Source organism: Anopheles coustani, chromosome 2 (genome assembly GCF_943734705.1).
Source record: "Anopheles coustani chromosome 2, idAnoCousDA_361_x.2, whole genome shotgun sequence".
Taxonomy (NCBI): Eukaryota; Metazoa; Arthropoda; class Insecta; order Diptera; family Culicidae; genus Anopheles; species Anopheles coustani.
This window is the reverse complement of record NC_071289.1, coordinates 55,292,960-55,307,074: the sequence shown is the minus strand read 5'-3', so window position 1 is coordinate 55,307,074 and position 14,115 is coordinate 55,292,960. Positions and strand designations below refer to the sequence as shown.

The 14,115-nt window shown below is 44.1% G+C and overlaps 2 protein-coding genes across 2 annotated transcripts in view; both read left to right on the top strand.

The window, feature by feature from the left end:
* The window catches only part of LOC131266205 (four and a half LIM domains protein 2), a 122,832-nt gene that overhangs the window by 8,126 nt on the left and 100,591 nt on the right, over nt 1-14,115 (top strand). The gene's annotated exons all lie outside the window — the stretch shown is intronic.
* LOC131266203 (uncharacterized) lies at nt 9,194-12,882 on the top strand. Its single transcript, XM_058268599.1, has 2 exons — nt 9,194-9,716; nt 11,674-12,882. Exons 1-2 carry the CDS (start codon nt 9,194-9,196, stop codon nt 12,840-12,842), a joined length of 1,692 nt encoding a protein of 563 aa, XP_058124582.1. The 3' UTR covers nt 12,843-12,882.

The window sequence follows — 14,115 nt, the reverse complement described above, 5'->3', positions numbered from 1 at the left end:
CGCATGCAAAATCGTTCAACAGGTCTCAAGAAAAACCAGTCCATAAGGTATGACTCACCTCTAGTTTATGCCAATGTGTTGAATATGCACAAGAAAGAGCCCAGAGAGTGGCATTAACCAGGCACTGGAAAATATTTTGACTTCCTGAATAATTTTACCTAACAACATTGTGCCGTCGTCGGTCGATTATTATCACCAAAATATGAAAAACAGGAAAGCAGAAAAATATTCTCTTTCACTGGTTATTTTTAATTTAATAAAATGGTAATCATGTTTCTAAACTATCATTTTTGGAAGGAAATTGCAAAAAAAAAAACGTTACGTTACGTTTTGGTTAAAATAAAATTGCTAAAATGGTTTAAAGATGATTTTAGCATACGGTATAATTGATGCAAGAACCTTATCCGGCTAACGGAATACTTCATGAGCTCGCTTCATGAACGGAGGAAATGAAATCAGCGAACGTGAAACCTAAGATCGCTCAGTCTGATTTTGCTTGAATCGCAAATACACCAGCACGATGGCCAGATTAACCCCATCTCCTCACGGAAGAAAGCGCTACAAGGCAGCACAGATGCAAATGAGTGCAAGTCGTCACAATAACGTTGCAATTGCGAACACATCAAACCGGGAACGATAGGCAGCACTGCTGCATTCTCCGCTGCACCCGTGCAACATTGTCTTAGCATAAGCGTATAGTGCGTCTTGCTTTTCTCGCCCCTGAAGCGAATGGAAACCCCGGTTAGACTTCTGCAAACGATCGGATCCATTTCCATCCGAGTGTTTCTCAGGTTGGTGTTATAAATAATTATCCATATTCATGGAACCGGATGGTCATGTGTTTGTGTGTCTGGTGTACGAGAATTCACTAACATCAAATATTACAGCATATTGGAAGGTTGGTGGGATTTTCGTCGATTAAAAAAAACTAGTTATCAATTGACCGAAGCCGTACGCAGATGAACGGTGGGTAAGGAATAAGATTAACCAAAGTATCGTACTTATGTATTTTTAGTAATTTTCTCGGAAATCCCAAAAACAGGTAATTTTAATGAGGCTTATTAACAGATCATTATATCCTTCCGTTTTGGATTGCCTAAATTTCATCACCTTTCTTTTCACGGCAACAAATTTCCTGTTCCGCATGTTCTAAGAATGGTGATGGGAGTGTGCAGCAGGAAATGGTATGCTCTACGGAGGATAGAAGGTCAATTCAAACCTACTCTAAGCACTTAAACAGGCCTAAAATTGACGATGGGTGCAAGCAGACTTCTTGAGATCGTGTCGATTGGAAATTTCACTTCCGCATTGCCATAGTGGCGAGGGCCAGGGCGCGGTCGAGAGACCACCAAACAACTACGCCAAACCCATATCCATCAGTGGTTTGTGGTAACCAGTGTTTTTTTAAAAGCATAATTATTGGAAAACATCTTTCGATATTTTGAAAGCTACGTAGAATATCTCAAAATTGTGTATCCTCGTTCCATTTGTATAGTATTTTTATACCTCTCATCCCCAACGTTATTCAAGGAAACGGTGAAAACTATATAGTTTTTCAGGTAGTTTGTCTCTAATGCTGCATTTTAGTCTATGCTTATTGTATTAATTGAACGGTTTGTCGTATCGAAATTAGGCATGGGCAAATTGAATCAGAACTGTATGATTCACTCTGATCTTTCTACTGAGCGAACGAGTACCGCACATTCAAATCAACCAAAATGATTCTTCCGCACGCCGATGGTCGCGACTATGCATACATAGGAAAAATCACGACTCGCCAGCTGTGTGACGATGCCCTAGTGGCAAAATCAGCATGCTCTCTCGTTCTGTCCAATTGACAATTGATACCGACAGAACGAGAAAGCATGATCATTTTGCCACCGGGGTGGTTCCTTACCGTCTATAGCCGTACGCCAGCGGTGCGATATTGATTCGTTCTATGGTTGATCATGAATGTGTAAGACAATACGTCACCCGCCGGCGGTGTGGTATAGGTTCTACGTACGATCGTTCACCGTGCTCCCTAGCCCTGCTCAACCGCACGCCAGACGTGCGGTATTGATTCCTCGTGCGGTCACCTACCGTGCCGGCTATAGCCGCACGCCAGCGGTGCGATATTGATTCGTTCTACGGTTGATCATGAATGGATAAGACAATACGCTACCCGCTGGCGGAGTGGTATTGGTTCTACGCACGACGATCGTTCTCCGTGCTCCCTAGCCCTGCTCAATCGCACGCCAGACGTGCGGTCACCTACCGTGCCGGCTATAGCCGCACGCCAGCGGTGCGATATTGATTCGTTCTACGGTTGATCATGAATGGATAAGACAATACGCTACCCGCTGGCGGAGTGGTATTGGTTCTACGCACGACGATCGTTCTCCGTGCTCCCTAGCCCTGCTCAATCGCACGCCAGACGTGCGGTATTGATTCCTCGTGCGGTCACCTACCGTGCCGGCTATAGCCGCACGCCAGCGGTGCGATATTGATTCGTTCTACGGTTGATCATGAATGTGTACGACAACACTCCAACCGGCGGCGTGGTATTGGTTTATTCGATTGATCAACGAGCTGGCTAGCCCTGCTCAATCGCACGCCAGAGGTGCGGTTATGATTCTTCGTACGGTTGATCAACTTTCCTACTATGTAAGTGTGGGGCAAATCTTTACACCATTCTTTCTTTCGTTCGTACATAAATGATAGCAAAAAAAAGCGGTTATTGTATCAACCGCTATAATTTAGAATGAATTACTGTTTTAGGTGGGCAACGATATTAATTATGGTTGTTAAAATCACATCCAGAAATATCATGAATAAACATAACAAGTATTCTCTTGTTAAATATTCTAATATCGAATATTTATGTAAAAAATATTCTGAATGTATGTGATATCTTACAATATATCCCATTTTTCACGGTGTTGTAATGACCAGGTCAATATTTGTCGTTTAATCTATAACCCATTCGACGAAAAATCGCTCTTGGGACGTGCGGAAGAATCACCGCACGCGTTCAGTTCATCTCACTGAGCGAACTGCACCGCACCTGATCTTTTTAAAGAATCATCTTTCCCATCTCTAATCGAAATACATAAATATTGTAATTGTAGCACTTTACATCCGATTATTAATAATTTACGACTAGCATGAAATTGGTCCTTTTATTACCATGTTGGAATCAATAGTTTGTCATGACTATTTACGACTGTTTCATGGCAAAACAAACAATTTCATCGAAATTTTCAACTATCAGTTATGTGACCAGTTATTAGTTGACATTTGTAAAATTGCACTCAACATGGCGAATAATAAATACAGGTAAAATTATCGTGGCCAGTTTCTGGCTTCAAAAATATTAACCTCAATTACATATTTCAAATATCGCGTAGCAGACATACAAACATTGCTTAGTAAATACAAAAGCATCAGGAATATCAAAAGTGGGATGATATCACACTCAATTCATACATTTGACTACCTATTACTTTGAATCTACGGCGAAAACAGTCGACGGTTATAAAACACTGACTCAAGATCGCCTCGCTTGCACTTCCAGCACCAGTTATATAAACTATGGGGAAGTAATATGGCCAACAAATTCGATCGTGCTCAGCGATCTTTCCGCTCGTTACTTCCGCTCATCGGACACACATAGTACTGGTGTTGGCAGCGCGAATATGCGATCGGTGCCATGCTGTCATCGGTTAGCATCACTGGAGACGATCGCGTGCAGCGCCGGTGCGATTGGAAACATCCGAGCGCCATGTCGATGCTTCCGGCGTAAATTCCCCAAGCTTAAAACCGGGTGCAAAACGCGCCAACTACGACCCAGCACGTGAAAAATTATCACATTGATGCAAGCTGTACGACACCTTTTTGAATTGTGGCCTCTGTTTGGTGCCAAATTGGTCGCATATGGTACACGTCAATAGTTTCTCAGTTGGCGCTGACGCCATCGGAGAAAACATTTTTCACTATTGGAAATGAGTTGAATGCATTACAAATTTCTTATCTTTGAAACACATTTACCTTTGCAAACAAAACGGAATTTTATTTTTCTCGCTTACGTGTTCACACGATGACTTAAAGCGAAGTTGAAAAGCCAGTGTGCTTATAGTGCATAACCTAAATTTAAGAATCAATTGAAAATAGCATTTTATGTGATGATGAGGAAGTTAAAATAAAATAATAAATATATTTTATAATAAGTATAGTAATGACTAAAATAAATCTACCTTTATTACATTTGTCTTACAAACATAATATTATACATATATTACGAATTGACGCCACTACTGTAGAGATTAGATACGCATTTTGCTTTCTGGAGTTGTGTAAACCTCTTCCTGTTTCCCAGGTGCATTAAAATTGCAGAGATTGTTCACTTATCACGTTGTTCTCATGCCGAGCTGAAAACACGTCGTACACGGTGCATACCACCTGGTAATGCAAATCCAGATCGGAGACTGATTGTTTTCCACTTGCAGCGCAACTGCTGAACCCTGCAAGCTAGGGCAACTTCCGAGGTAGCCCGAAAGCAAGGGCATAATTGTCCGCAATAAAGAGTGTGCACCCGGAAAGCGATACGTCTGCACGACGGTGGACTACATTCTTACCGAACCGACACACACAGGAGGCCGTCCCTGACGAGACGGTGCACTTGTTCGTTCTTTTGTAGCTTCTACCGGCAGACCGCGAGTGATAAGCGTGGATGCGTGTTGAAAAAAATAAATAAACACAACGCCCTGAGGGCACTGGGATGACAGGTAGCGACCCTGTGGCATGTCAAACACGCGAAGGTCGGTTACACAGCCACCACTCCATCCCTGCCCGGTGTGTGTGCCCCATGTTCGTTCGACTCCAGAGACCATCAGCAGGATGGGGCGAAATTAATGCACGATAACATGACCTGCGGTTGCTCTTAACTTAACCTCATTCGATCGCCGGCCGGGGAAAAGAAATCACTGAATATGAACCACCAGAAAGAAGCCCGATCGGTTACAGTCATTGACGATTATTTACAACATTCACGCTAGAATATGTAAAAGGATGGGTGTGTTTTTGTTTTATTATAAAAATGTAAAACATACTACGTAATGAAATCGCTACACGTGGTAGTATAGAAAGTGTGTTGGCATTTTTACAATTTTAAAGATACGTATTTTTTAAATCTTTTCTGAGCAACATTTCTACTTATCTGGTTTAGACAAATAATTTTATTTTAATTCATGCGTAATGTATAGGTTTAAAGATAAATGTTGGTTTTGTACATTTGTGTAAAAACACTGACTCATTGCATGTGTAATATATTTTGCCGTCACAAATTGCCACCACCCGTTCCAGTAATTACTTTTCGAAAAACGTAGGTGTAGGCCTTTATATCTTGTCTATTTCGCCATTGAGCAGTATGCATGATTCAAAGCGCAATTTTATAGCTCACGTCATCGTTGCGTTCGCGGGCTTCGACGTGGTGAGAGCTACGGTGCCAATACCGTGTATGACGCCTCCGCGAAGCACCTTTCTGATTTCTGCCTTCTGAAATAGAAAGCACACAAAAAAAGTACCAAATGCTTCACCCTCTCCTCCAGCCGGTCTGCAATTAGCGGACGGTCTGTGCAAAACTCGAAAGCAATGGTGAATCGTTAATGCTTCCCCTTCGCTATAGATCGCGCGACCTGCAGCATCCTCTACCGGCAACCATCTTACCCTTGCGAGGCCTCGGTTCGATGATCCCCAGGTGGATCGAAATGGTTGCCTCTTCGGGAGGGAATCCCACCTTTCGGAAAGCTTTCCGTCGATCGTTCTCTCCACTTCCCTCGTACCTCGTGTTCGGCTCGTGTTGGGGAATGTATTTTAAGAAATGATGACCTCACCGCCTTTGGACTTTAGAACGGCAACTGATGTTTATGGTTCTTCAGCACGTTTAGAACGCACAACCATCAACGATGCAGTTAGAGGCGCAATACTAAAATGTGAATTTGCACCGGTTCAGAAGGAACCTTCTCTTGTGACCCTTTTGCATCATTAGATCAAACTGGTTTGGCCCATCGTGGGATGCGGGAATAGAAAGGCCCTGGGATGCGAAAATGGTAGAGAACGGGAAGAAAACACGGTGTTGCTCCTTTTCGAAGTAAGTGTTGGTCGCCGCTTGAGGCAACATCTTAAGCACGGTGGGTTTTTCCCCTACAGATTTCACTGCGAAGAGGCGAGTTTTCGGGCCACTGAGGTCGAATATGTATTTGAGGCCAACAAGTGTCCGTTTCTCGTCCCGACAGTTCCATTTAGCAATAGCATCGAAATGATTGTGGTTGTAGCTGTTTTCCATAGACGATCCAAAGGTGCTGGATAATTATTTTTACCACAGCGACACATCGAAAAAATGTACAAATATGTGGCTTGCAAGTGCCTCTCGTCTTCTTAGTTGTTTTCTTTAGCCAAGAGTGTTGTAACGAGCTTGTTAGCAAACATCGTAAACGTGTTGTAAAAAAACGTTTTGGAACTTTCACGATAATATGTATATTGAAATTGAAGGTAATGGGTATCTAAAAGAAACCGTGTGGCTCGGGGTGGTAAACTAAATTTATCCAAATATGTTTACAAACCTGATCTTCGAACAAATATACCAAGAGTCAGAATGACATGTCTTCACAGTTTTTTGTTGCAAAATCGTATCCTGAAATACCTGTTTCGTCTTCATCGACACGTGCGTTAAGATGCACCTCACGATCAACGTGTGACCCCAATGCAGGCAATGGGCATCTGTTTATGCCCGTCTCCAAACAAACCTGAAGTGAGGTTTCAGCTTGTTCCCGCACAGCGTACCGCGGTTGTCTGGCAACCAAATGAAAATATACACCGGCCAATAAACACACCATGAATCCTGTCTGTCGCCGTTGTCGGCTGCTGTGCGCCGAATGTCTGCACTATACATCCGGGACCATCCGGATTCTGCAACCTCATCACTCAGAATGAGGGCCAAAACCAACCACGCCTGTCCTGCCATGGAACGAATGCACTGCGGAGTAGCCGGCTTATTTTCGAGATCGTTCGATGGGTGCGAATAATTCACAGAGTGCGATACGGTCGAGGTACGCGGAGCCTGATTTACGGCCACGACACGGTATAACACGGTGTGCAAGCTGTTGGTTTTGGAAATTTCGCCACCGATTCCTGCCCCAAACTCGATCTTGTGGCCCAAAGCGGAATCAAAAACGAATCTATAACCGTCGATCAGCAGCCGCAATGAGGTCATACCGGAACAAACCCAAGCGCAACCTGAGATGTTGTTCAGATTCACCACCACGGTAGCGATCCCTTAGATAATCTCTTCCCAAGTTCCGTTTCCGCTGTGGCGTTACCAGAGTAGACGGAATAGAAAAAAACAACTTTAAAAAGAGAGACGAAAAACAATACTCTTCCCGGAGGTTGCGGTCACCTCCAACCGGTACCGATTCTCCCACGCACACAATGAACGGGCCTAGAACGGCCATCCCACATGCATCCACCTGGAGATGACGGGGCGCCAATGAAGGTCCAAGTTCGCCAAACTGAAACTGCCGCGGTGCCGTACGATGGAGGCAAAAAATCCGGTACCAGTTTTACCTTTTCCCAAAACCGGCGGGAAGCTTACCAAATCCGTTCCCGTACCCAGCAAACCCTTTCCATCATACTCTCCTCGATACACGCGTCGGGAAGGACAGGAGGGGACCGGGTTTTGCTCAAATGATCGCGAACGGTGCTCTCGAAATGGAATGGATGAACGCGCGGATTTATCGTTCGACACCACTACAGCTAAGGGGGGGGACAGAAAAAAACCTCAACCTCATGTGTGGGCAGACCACCGATGGTTGGCATGAGTTGGGGAAGAGGGATAGCAGCCCGATGAATGTGGCGTTGCAGAAGGTCGCCGGGCACGAGACGGCACGCGATTTGAACGTGGACGACAACGGCGCGACCAGTCGCTGTTTTGCATCTCGACCGGCGAGAGCTTTGCGGGCTCGTGCTTCGTTGAATGCACACGAGTTTTATCTTTTGTTCGGGGTGTTGTGTGTGGCATCACGTCACGTGAGAAAAGTGACACCGGCAGGGGCGAGAAGCTAGGGGCACACGGATCGAGGCCGACAACATTGTACGAGTTCATAGTGCCGGAAGTGTCTAACGCTCTTTTGGAGATCTCCAAGCTCAGCACCACCGCCTGGAAAGGATCAACCCGTAAAACACTCCCGGCTGCTCATTGGAAATTCATTGCCACAAGTGTGCCTAACTGAAAACGAAACAATCAGCAGTAAAGTGTGTCACGAAACGTACGAAAGTACACTGCAAAAGTGGTGTGTTAATAGATGAACAATCTCGACTGCAGCCATCGGCGGGTTGCCATCAGCTTTCGCGTCCATCAGCCAACCAGCATCGCGGGCCAGCCCGGTCGGACACTGTCGGCACTGGTAAATCCACCAACCAGCAAACCAGTTACCGCTTGTTAGATGCAGACACGAACCGGCAGTGACCAGTCGTTCGATTTGGACGAAGATCGTAAAACAGTAAAACAGGTTTCCCAATCTCTGATGCGTTGCTTTCGAGCAAGTGAGTGTTTGCTTATCCTTTTGGTTCAAGATCTTGCTGGATATGCCAAACCGTTGCGGAATTGCGGCAACCTATCCTAACAGTAGCAAATGAACAGAGAATACTCGTTGGGCCCGTATTTTGGTCAAGGATTTTGTCTTTAAATAATTACCGCTAAATGATGAGAAAAATTGAATTTTTGCAATCGTTAACTTTAAAATCAAGAATATCCAGCGAATACGTTGTTGAATCAGTTATCAAACAACTTCTCAGTTGGTTGCCAAGCTGGTTACCATGTTTATCGATCAATGCCCTTAAACGACGCACATGCTACATTTGCATTGTAAATCATTCGATACGATATGAATTTGATTTTGCACGTGGAATACCTTCGCAGCGGTTGCTCCATTGCTTCTGGGACGGACTATCCGTTCAGAGGACCCGGAGACAAGCGTGAAAAGGTTGTCGATCCGGTGTCTCTTCTGGTCGTGTCTGCACTTCGATAACAAGTGAAACTAGTTTAAATTCGTCCAATCGTCACGAACACAGTTGTGCCATCCCTTCTACCCTCTGGCCGAGTGGTGAATGAACCAGCTCTTTATTTCTTGCTCTTCTGTGGTTCCTCAAAACAGCCATGTCCTTTCTACGGACGTTTCGTTCAAACCTGATCCTCAGTACCGCCCCACCCGGGAACGATCGTACGATGCGAAACGGTTCGTCCAACGTGAAGGCAGCGACGGCGGCGGGCACGACAAAAACGACGTCTTCCAGCGGGACGCGCAAACATTCAACAAGTGGTCGAGGTACGATGGAAGATGCCGGCGATGGCTCGGATCGTGCCCACAGTGGGAGGCGGGCGAGTTCAGCCACACTGCAGGGTCGCAACGGTGCTAAACACAGCTCGTCCTCGTCCGGCAGTGGACGATATGGTAAAGAAAATCCGGCCCCGATCGTGGTGTATCTGGATAAACAGCAACATCAGCATCATGACGAGAGGAAACAGCCGGCAAGCATCCTGCGTACGAATACGTTCACGAAGCACGACGACGAGCAGGAGCAGAGGAGTCGGAATGCGATCACCAGAAGTGACACGTTTACCATTAACGAGTCCAGCGATGAGACGTTGGTGGACAGTAATACCTATTCCCGACATGGAAGTAAGAAGTTTAAAAAACATTGGTTCCACTGATTTGCCAAAGATCGTTGGTGATCGACATACACTGGGCCCAAAGTTAATCCGGACGCTCAAATAATGAGCATGCGTCCGACTTTGTGGTCGATTTTAGAGTACTTAGAATTGATAACAATGATTTTTGTTCATTGCATCTTCTTGGTACACCTTCCTACGAAGTACGTGCAAAAAGAACGGTGAAAAAAATCGTACCCAAGCGGCGCTATAAACAATAGAGTGGAAAAAGTCAGAATTTTGACGGCCAATCGCAAAGTCGGACAGTTATATTTCATCGTAGTTTTGTTAGCTAAAGTGGTGTGTAAGTTAGTTTCGACACTTGATATTTGTTATTATCGATGCATGCGACTCTTGGGCATCGTTAGAAGCTCTCGGATGATTCGATTCGTTATATTATTGAAGTTTTTATTGAAATATTCGTCACACTACTTGGTTGGAACAAAACATCATCATTTTTCCATCGTAACGATAGAAAAAGTTTTCAAAAACATATGAAATTAGACTTACATTAGCAAACTAACAATTTCAGACATCATTAAAAAGTATAAAACTTCAAAAAGTATCGTAAAATCACCAAAGAACTGCTCTTTGCAGTACACAATTCAGGAGAGGGAAGGTAGAATGATTCGAAAAACCATTTGATGTAACCCATTTACTATTGTCCGTCTACTAATTCTCATCTACTACCCCTAATATTATGTAATTTTCCAACTCCTTTAGCCTACATGCACTTTCATATTATTAAGGAACGTTCAACAACTCGGACAGTTTTGGTTAAACCCTTTCCCTCGAACGCACCATATGTATCGCAATCCATCTGAGAAAAAAATGCGAATTTTTGTGTCAACTGTAAACAGGACTTGCACAAAATATCATGATTGTTTAACTTTAGCTATCTTTTCGACGTAGATTGATATAATTTGTTCCTAAAATCATTATCTTTATCGACATCAGTTCTAGCAACAGAATCGTAGTTTACGATTTTTCGCCGATGTTAATGATTTCTTTCCCGGGGTTCTGGCATGCAGCCCATTCCGATGTAAATAGTTTCTAATAGTTAGAGCACTTAACAAACACTTTTAGTAAAGTTTCTTTTAGATCTATGGCAGTAGTAAATGGGTTGAATCGATTGGTTCTTCCTCTCCTTTCCCGAATTGTGTGCTGCAAAGAGCAGTTCTTTGGTTATTTTACGATACTTTTTGAAGTTTTATACTTTTTAATGATGTCTGAAATTGTTAGTTTGCTAATGTAAGTCTAATTTCATGTGTTTTGACATCTTTTTCCATTGTTATGATGAATAAATGATGATGTTTCGTTCCAACAAAGTAGTGTGACGCATGTTTCAATAAAAACTTAAAAACTAATATAATAAATCGAATCATCCGAGAGCTTCTAACGATGCCCAAGAGTCGCATGCATCGATAATAACAAATATCAAGTGTCGAAACTAACTTACACACCACTTTAGCTAACAAAACTACGATGAAATATAACTGTCCGACTTTGCGATTGGCCGTCAAAATTCTGACTTTTTCCACTCTATTGTTTATAGCGCCGCTTGGGTACGATTTTTTTCACCGTTCTTTTTGCACGTACTTCGTAGGAAGGTGTACCAAGAAGATGCAATGAACAAAAATCATTGTTATCAATTCTAAGTACTCTAAAATCGACCACAAAGTCGGACGCATGCTCATTATTTGAGCGTCCGGATTAACTTTGGGCCCAGTGTACAAGCAATAAGTGACTAAATCATCTCTTAAAAGCAACAGTTTGAGATAAAGAGTTTGTTAATTAAATTATTTATAGTGGGTAGTAAAGTGGGTGATTTGTTACGTTGTTCGTTCTTGTATGGATCACCCCATCTCGGGCTACTTTTCATACCATGTGTGGCTACTGTAGAAAGCAAATCTTTTCTTTTCCGACAGCATCAGCAGTGCCTGTTACTAGGGATGTGTTTGAACCTTTGTACGCAAAAAACATTGAGCTGAGCTCGCATGAGCGACTTCCGGTGGTGGTGGACTCTCGTACCTATCGCAAGAAATCCCTCAAGTCGTCCAAACCCGTCCAGAAGGTCGAAAGCTTCATCAAACGCTTCGAGCGAACGCTGTTCAGCAAATCGAACTCCGGTGGTGACGCACCGAAAGGGCGCAAGAACTCCAGTGCCACCTCGGAGGTTGGCGGAACCGGTGGACCACGGTTTCGCGACGTCGGCATCAACTGCAAGTTGGACGAAGAGGAGAAGTTTCGGGCGAAGCTGGAAGCGATGCGGAGATCACGGCAAGACTCGCGCGACTCACTCGTAAGCCAACGTGACGATCGCCGCCGTAGTCAGTCGCCCACGAAGCGATTGTTGGAGCGTGGTTCCACCTACGATCGCCTATCGGCCTCGTCGCACTCGAACGGAGTCGTCGTGTTGCCGCTGAAGGAAGATCAGGGAAGTGCCAGTCCATCGCCACCGCCCGAGGGGGGTATGGGAACGCGCGGTTCTACCCTATTACGTCAGACTGAGAGCAGCTTCCTGAAGAGTCGCCAGAAGGAGATTGAGATGGGCTACAGTGTGGTGAACAAACGGCAGTCGGGTTCACTGTCATTGCCCGGGGGATCTCCGGAACGGGGCAAGGTGAACAGTGGAACCTGGCGTACATCCCGAGCCGTAGGGTACACGGACGATGAAGTACAGCCAAGAGATCGACAGTACACCACCGCTCGGGGCAGTGCATCGCGTGAGGATTACCCCGGTGACCGTGAGGATCAGAACTCACTGTACGTACGTTATCCCTTTCGAACGGACACGTATCGCACGCTGAAAGAAGAGTACGATGAAAAGCAACATCAACGTCAGCACACGTCCAGACCGACTAAGCCAATAGGAATAGCCAGTCCGCGGATGAATGAAGCACGCCCGGGAGACAGAAGCCCGGAACCGATGTCAAGGAAGGATTCGCTACCGACTGATCTGCCGAAGTACACGTTTGGTACGGAACAGTTGCAACAGCGTCGAAGTCGGTTTCAACAGTTCCAAAAGTCGTTCCAGAAGATGGACGATAGCGCGTCGGAAGTATCCGTTCAGCAGAGCTTCTTTGTGCCCATCTAAGAAAATGGTTTGCGCCTAGTGGGACGCACGAGCGAGCCGTTACCTCTTCAAACTAATGCTGCTTTTAAACAATCCGAATAAAATTAGAATGAAATACGTTAAAACAACAAAAATACATGACAATAAAAATCACAATGTAAATGTTTGTTTGACATTCCATATCCCATCTGATCGGTGTTTATCAATGAGATCAGTATAAAATTGAGAAATGTATTTTTCTTTTGTTTCGGTTGCTGTGGGTAAACCGACATTAGAATCTTAAGGCCTTCGAAAATTCGCCATTTGAGAAATTTATGTTTCACTCAGGATTATCGGATTTCCAATTTTATAGCAAACTATCCAACATTTAACAGACGTGTCAACGGATTTGAAATAGATATTCATACAACTACAAACATGTAGTTATTTCTTTCTTTTCTGTTCCTGTTCTATGTGTAGTTTGAATTAATCTAACGCGTATAATACAAAGCAGATAAATGTGGTTTCAAACTTCTTATGGTAAATTCACAAACACTCAAAACACTCAGAAAAAGAGCAGGCGTCCGGCCTTGCGGTCGATTTTAGAGTACTTAGAATTGATAACAGTAATGTTTGTTTATCGCTTCTTCTTGGTGCTCCTTTCTACGAAGCACGTGCAAAGGGAACTGTAAAAAAATCGTCATCAAACGGCGCAATGAACAATAAAGTGGCAAAGGTTAGAATTTTGACGGCCAAACGGAAAGTCGGACAGTAAGATTTCATCGTATTTTTGTCAGTTATAGTGGTGTGGGAGTTAGTTTCGACGCTTGATAGTTGTTATTACCAATGCAACATTGTTGACCCTGGTAGGACACTCGGATGATTCGATTGATCAGATTATTGTAGTTTTAGTTTAAATACGCGTCATATAACTTTCATGGAACAAAACATCATCATTTTTCTTCATAAAGATATAAAATGTGTTACAAATAAATAAAATTTGCCTTGTATTAGCAAATTAATAGTTTCAGACGTGAAATTGTAGAATAAAACTACAAAAAGTATGGTAAAACCTCTAAAGCACTGCTCTTCGCAGTACAAAGTTCCGGAAAGCGTAACCGCGAAACCATTGGGAAGCGTCTTTCTACAATTTCTTCTTCGTCTTGGCGTAACGACCTCTTGGTCATGCCTGCCCTTTTAAGGGCTTACGAGACTTGTTTCCCTTTTGTTCGTGGATAGTCAGTCCTCTTGTACAGGGGATGCCGCCGGTCTCGGTTGGGATTCGAACCCACGCCGTCGAGGTGGTGAGCCCCGG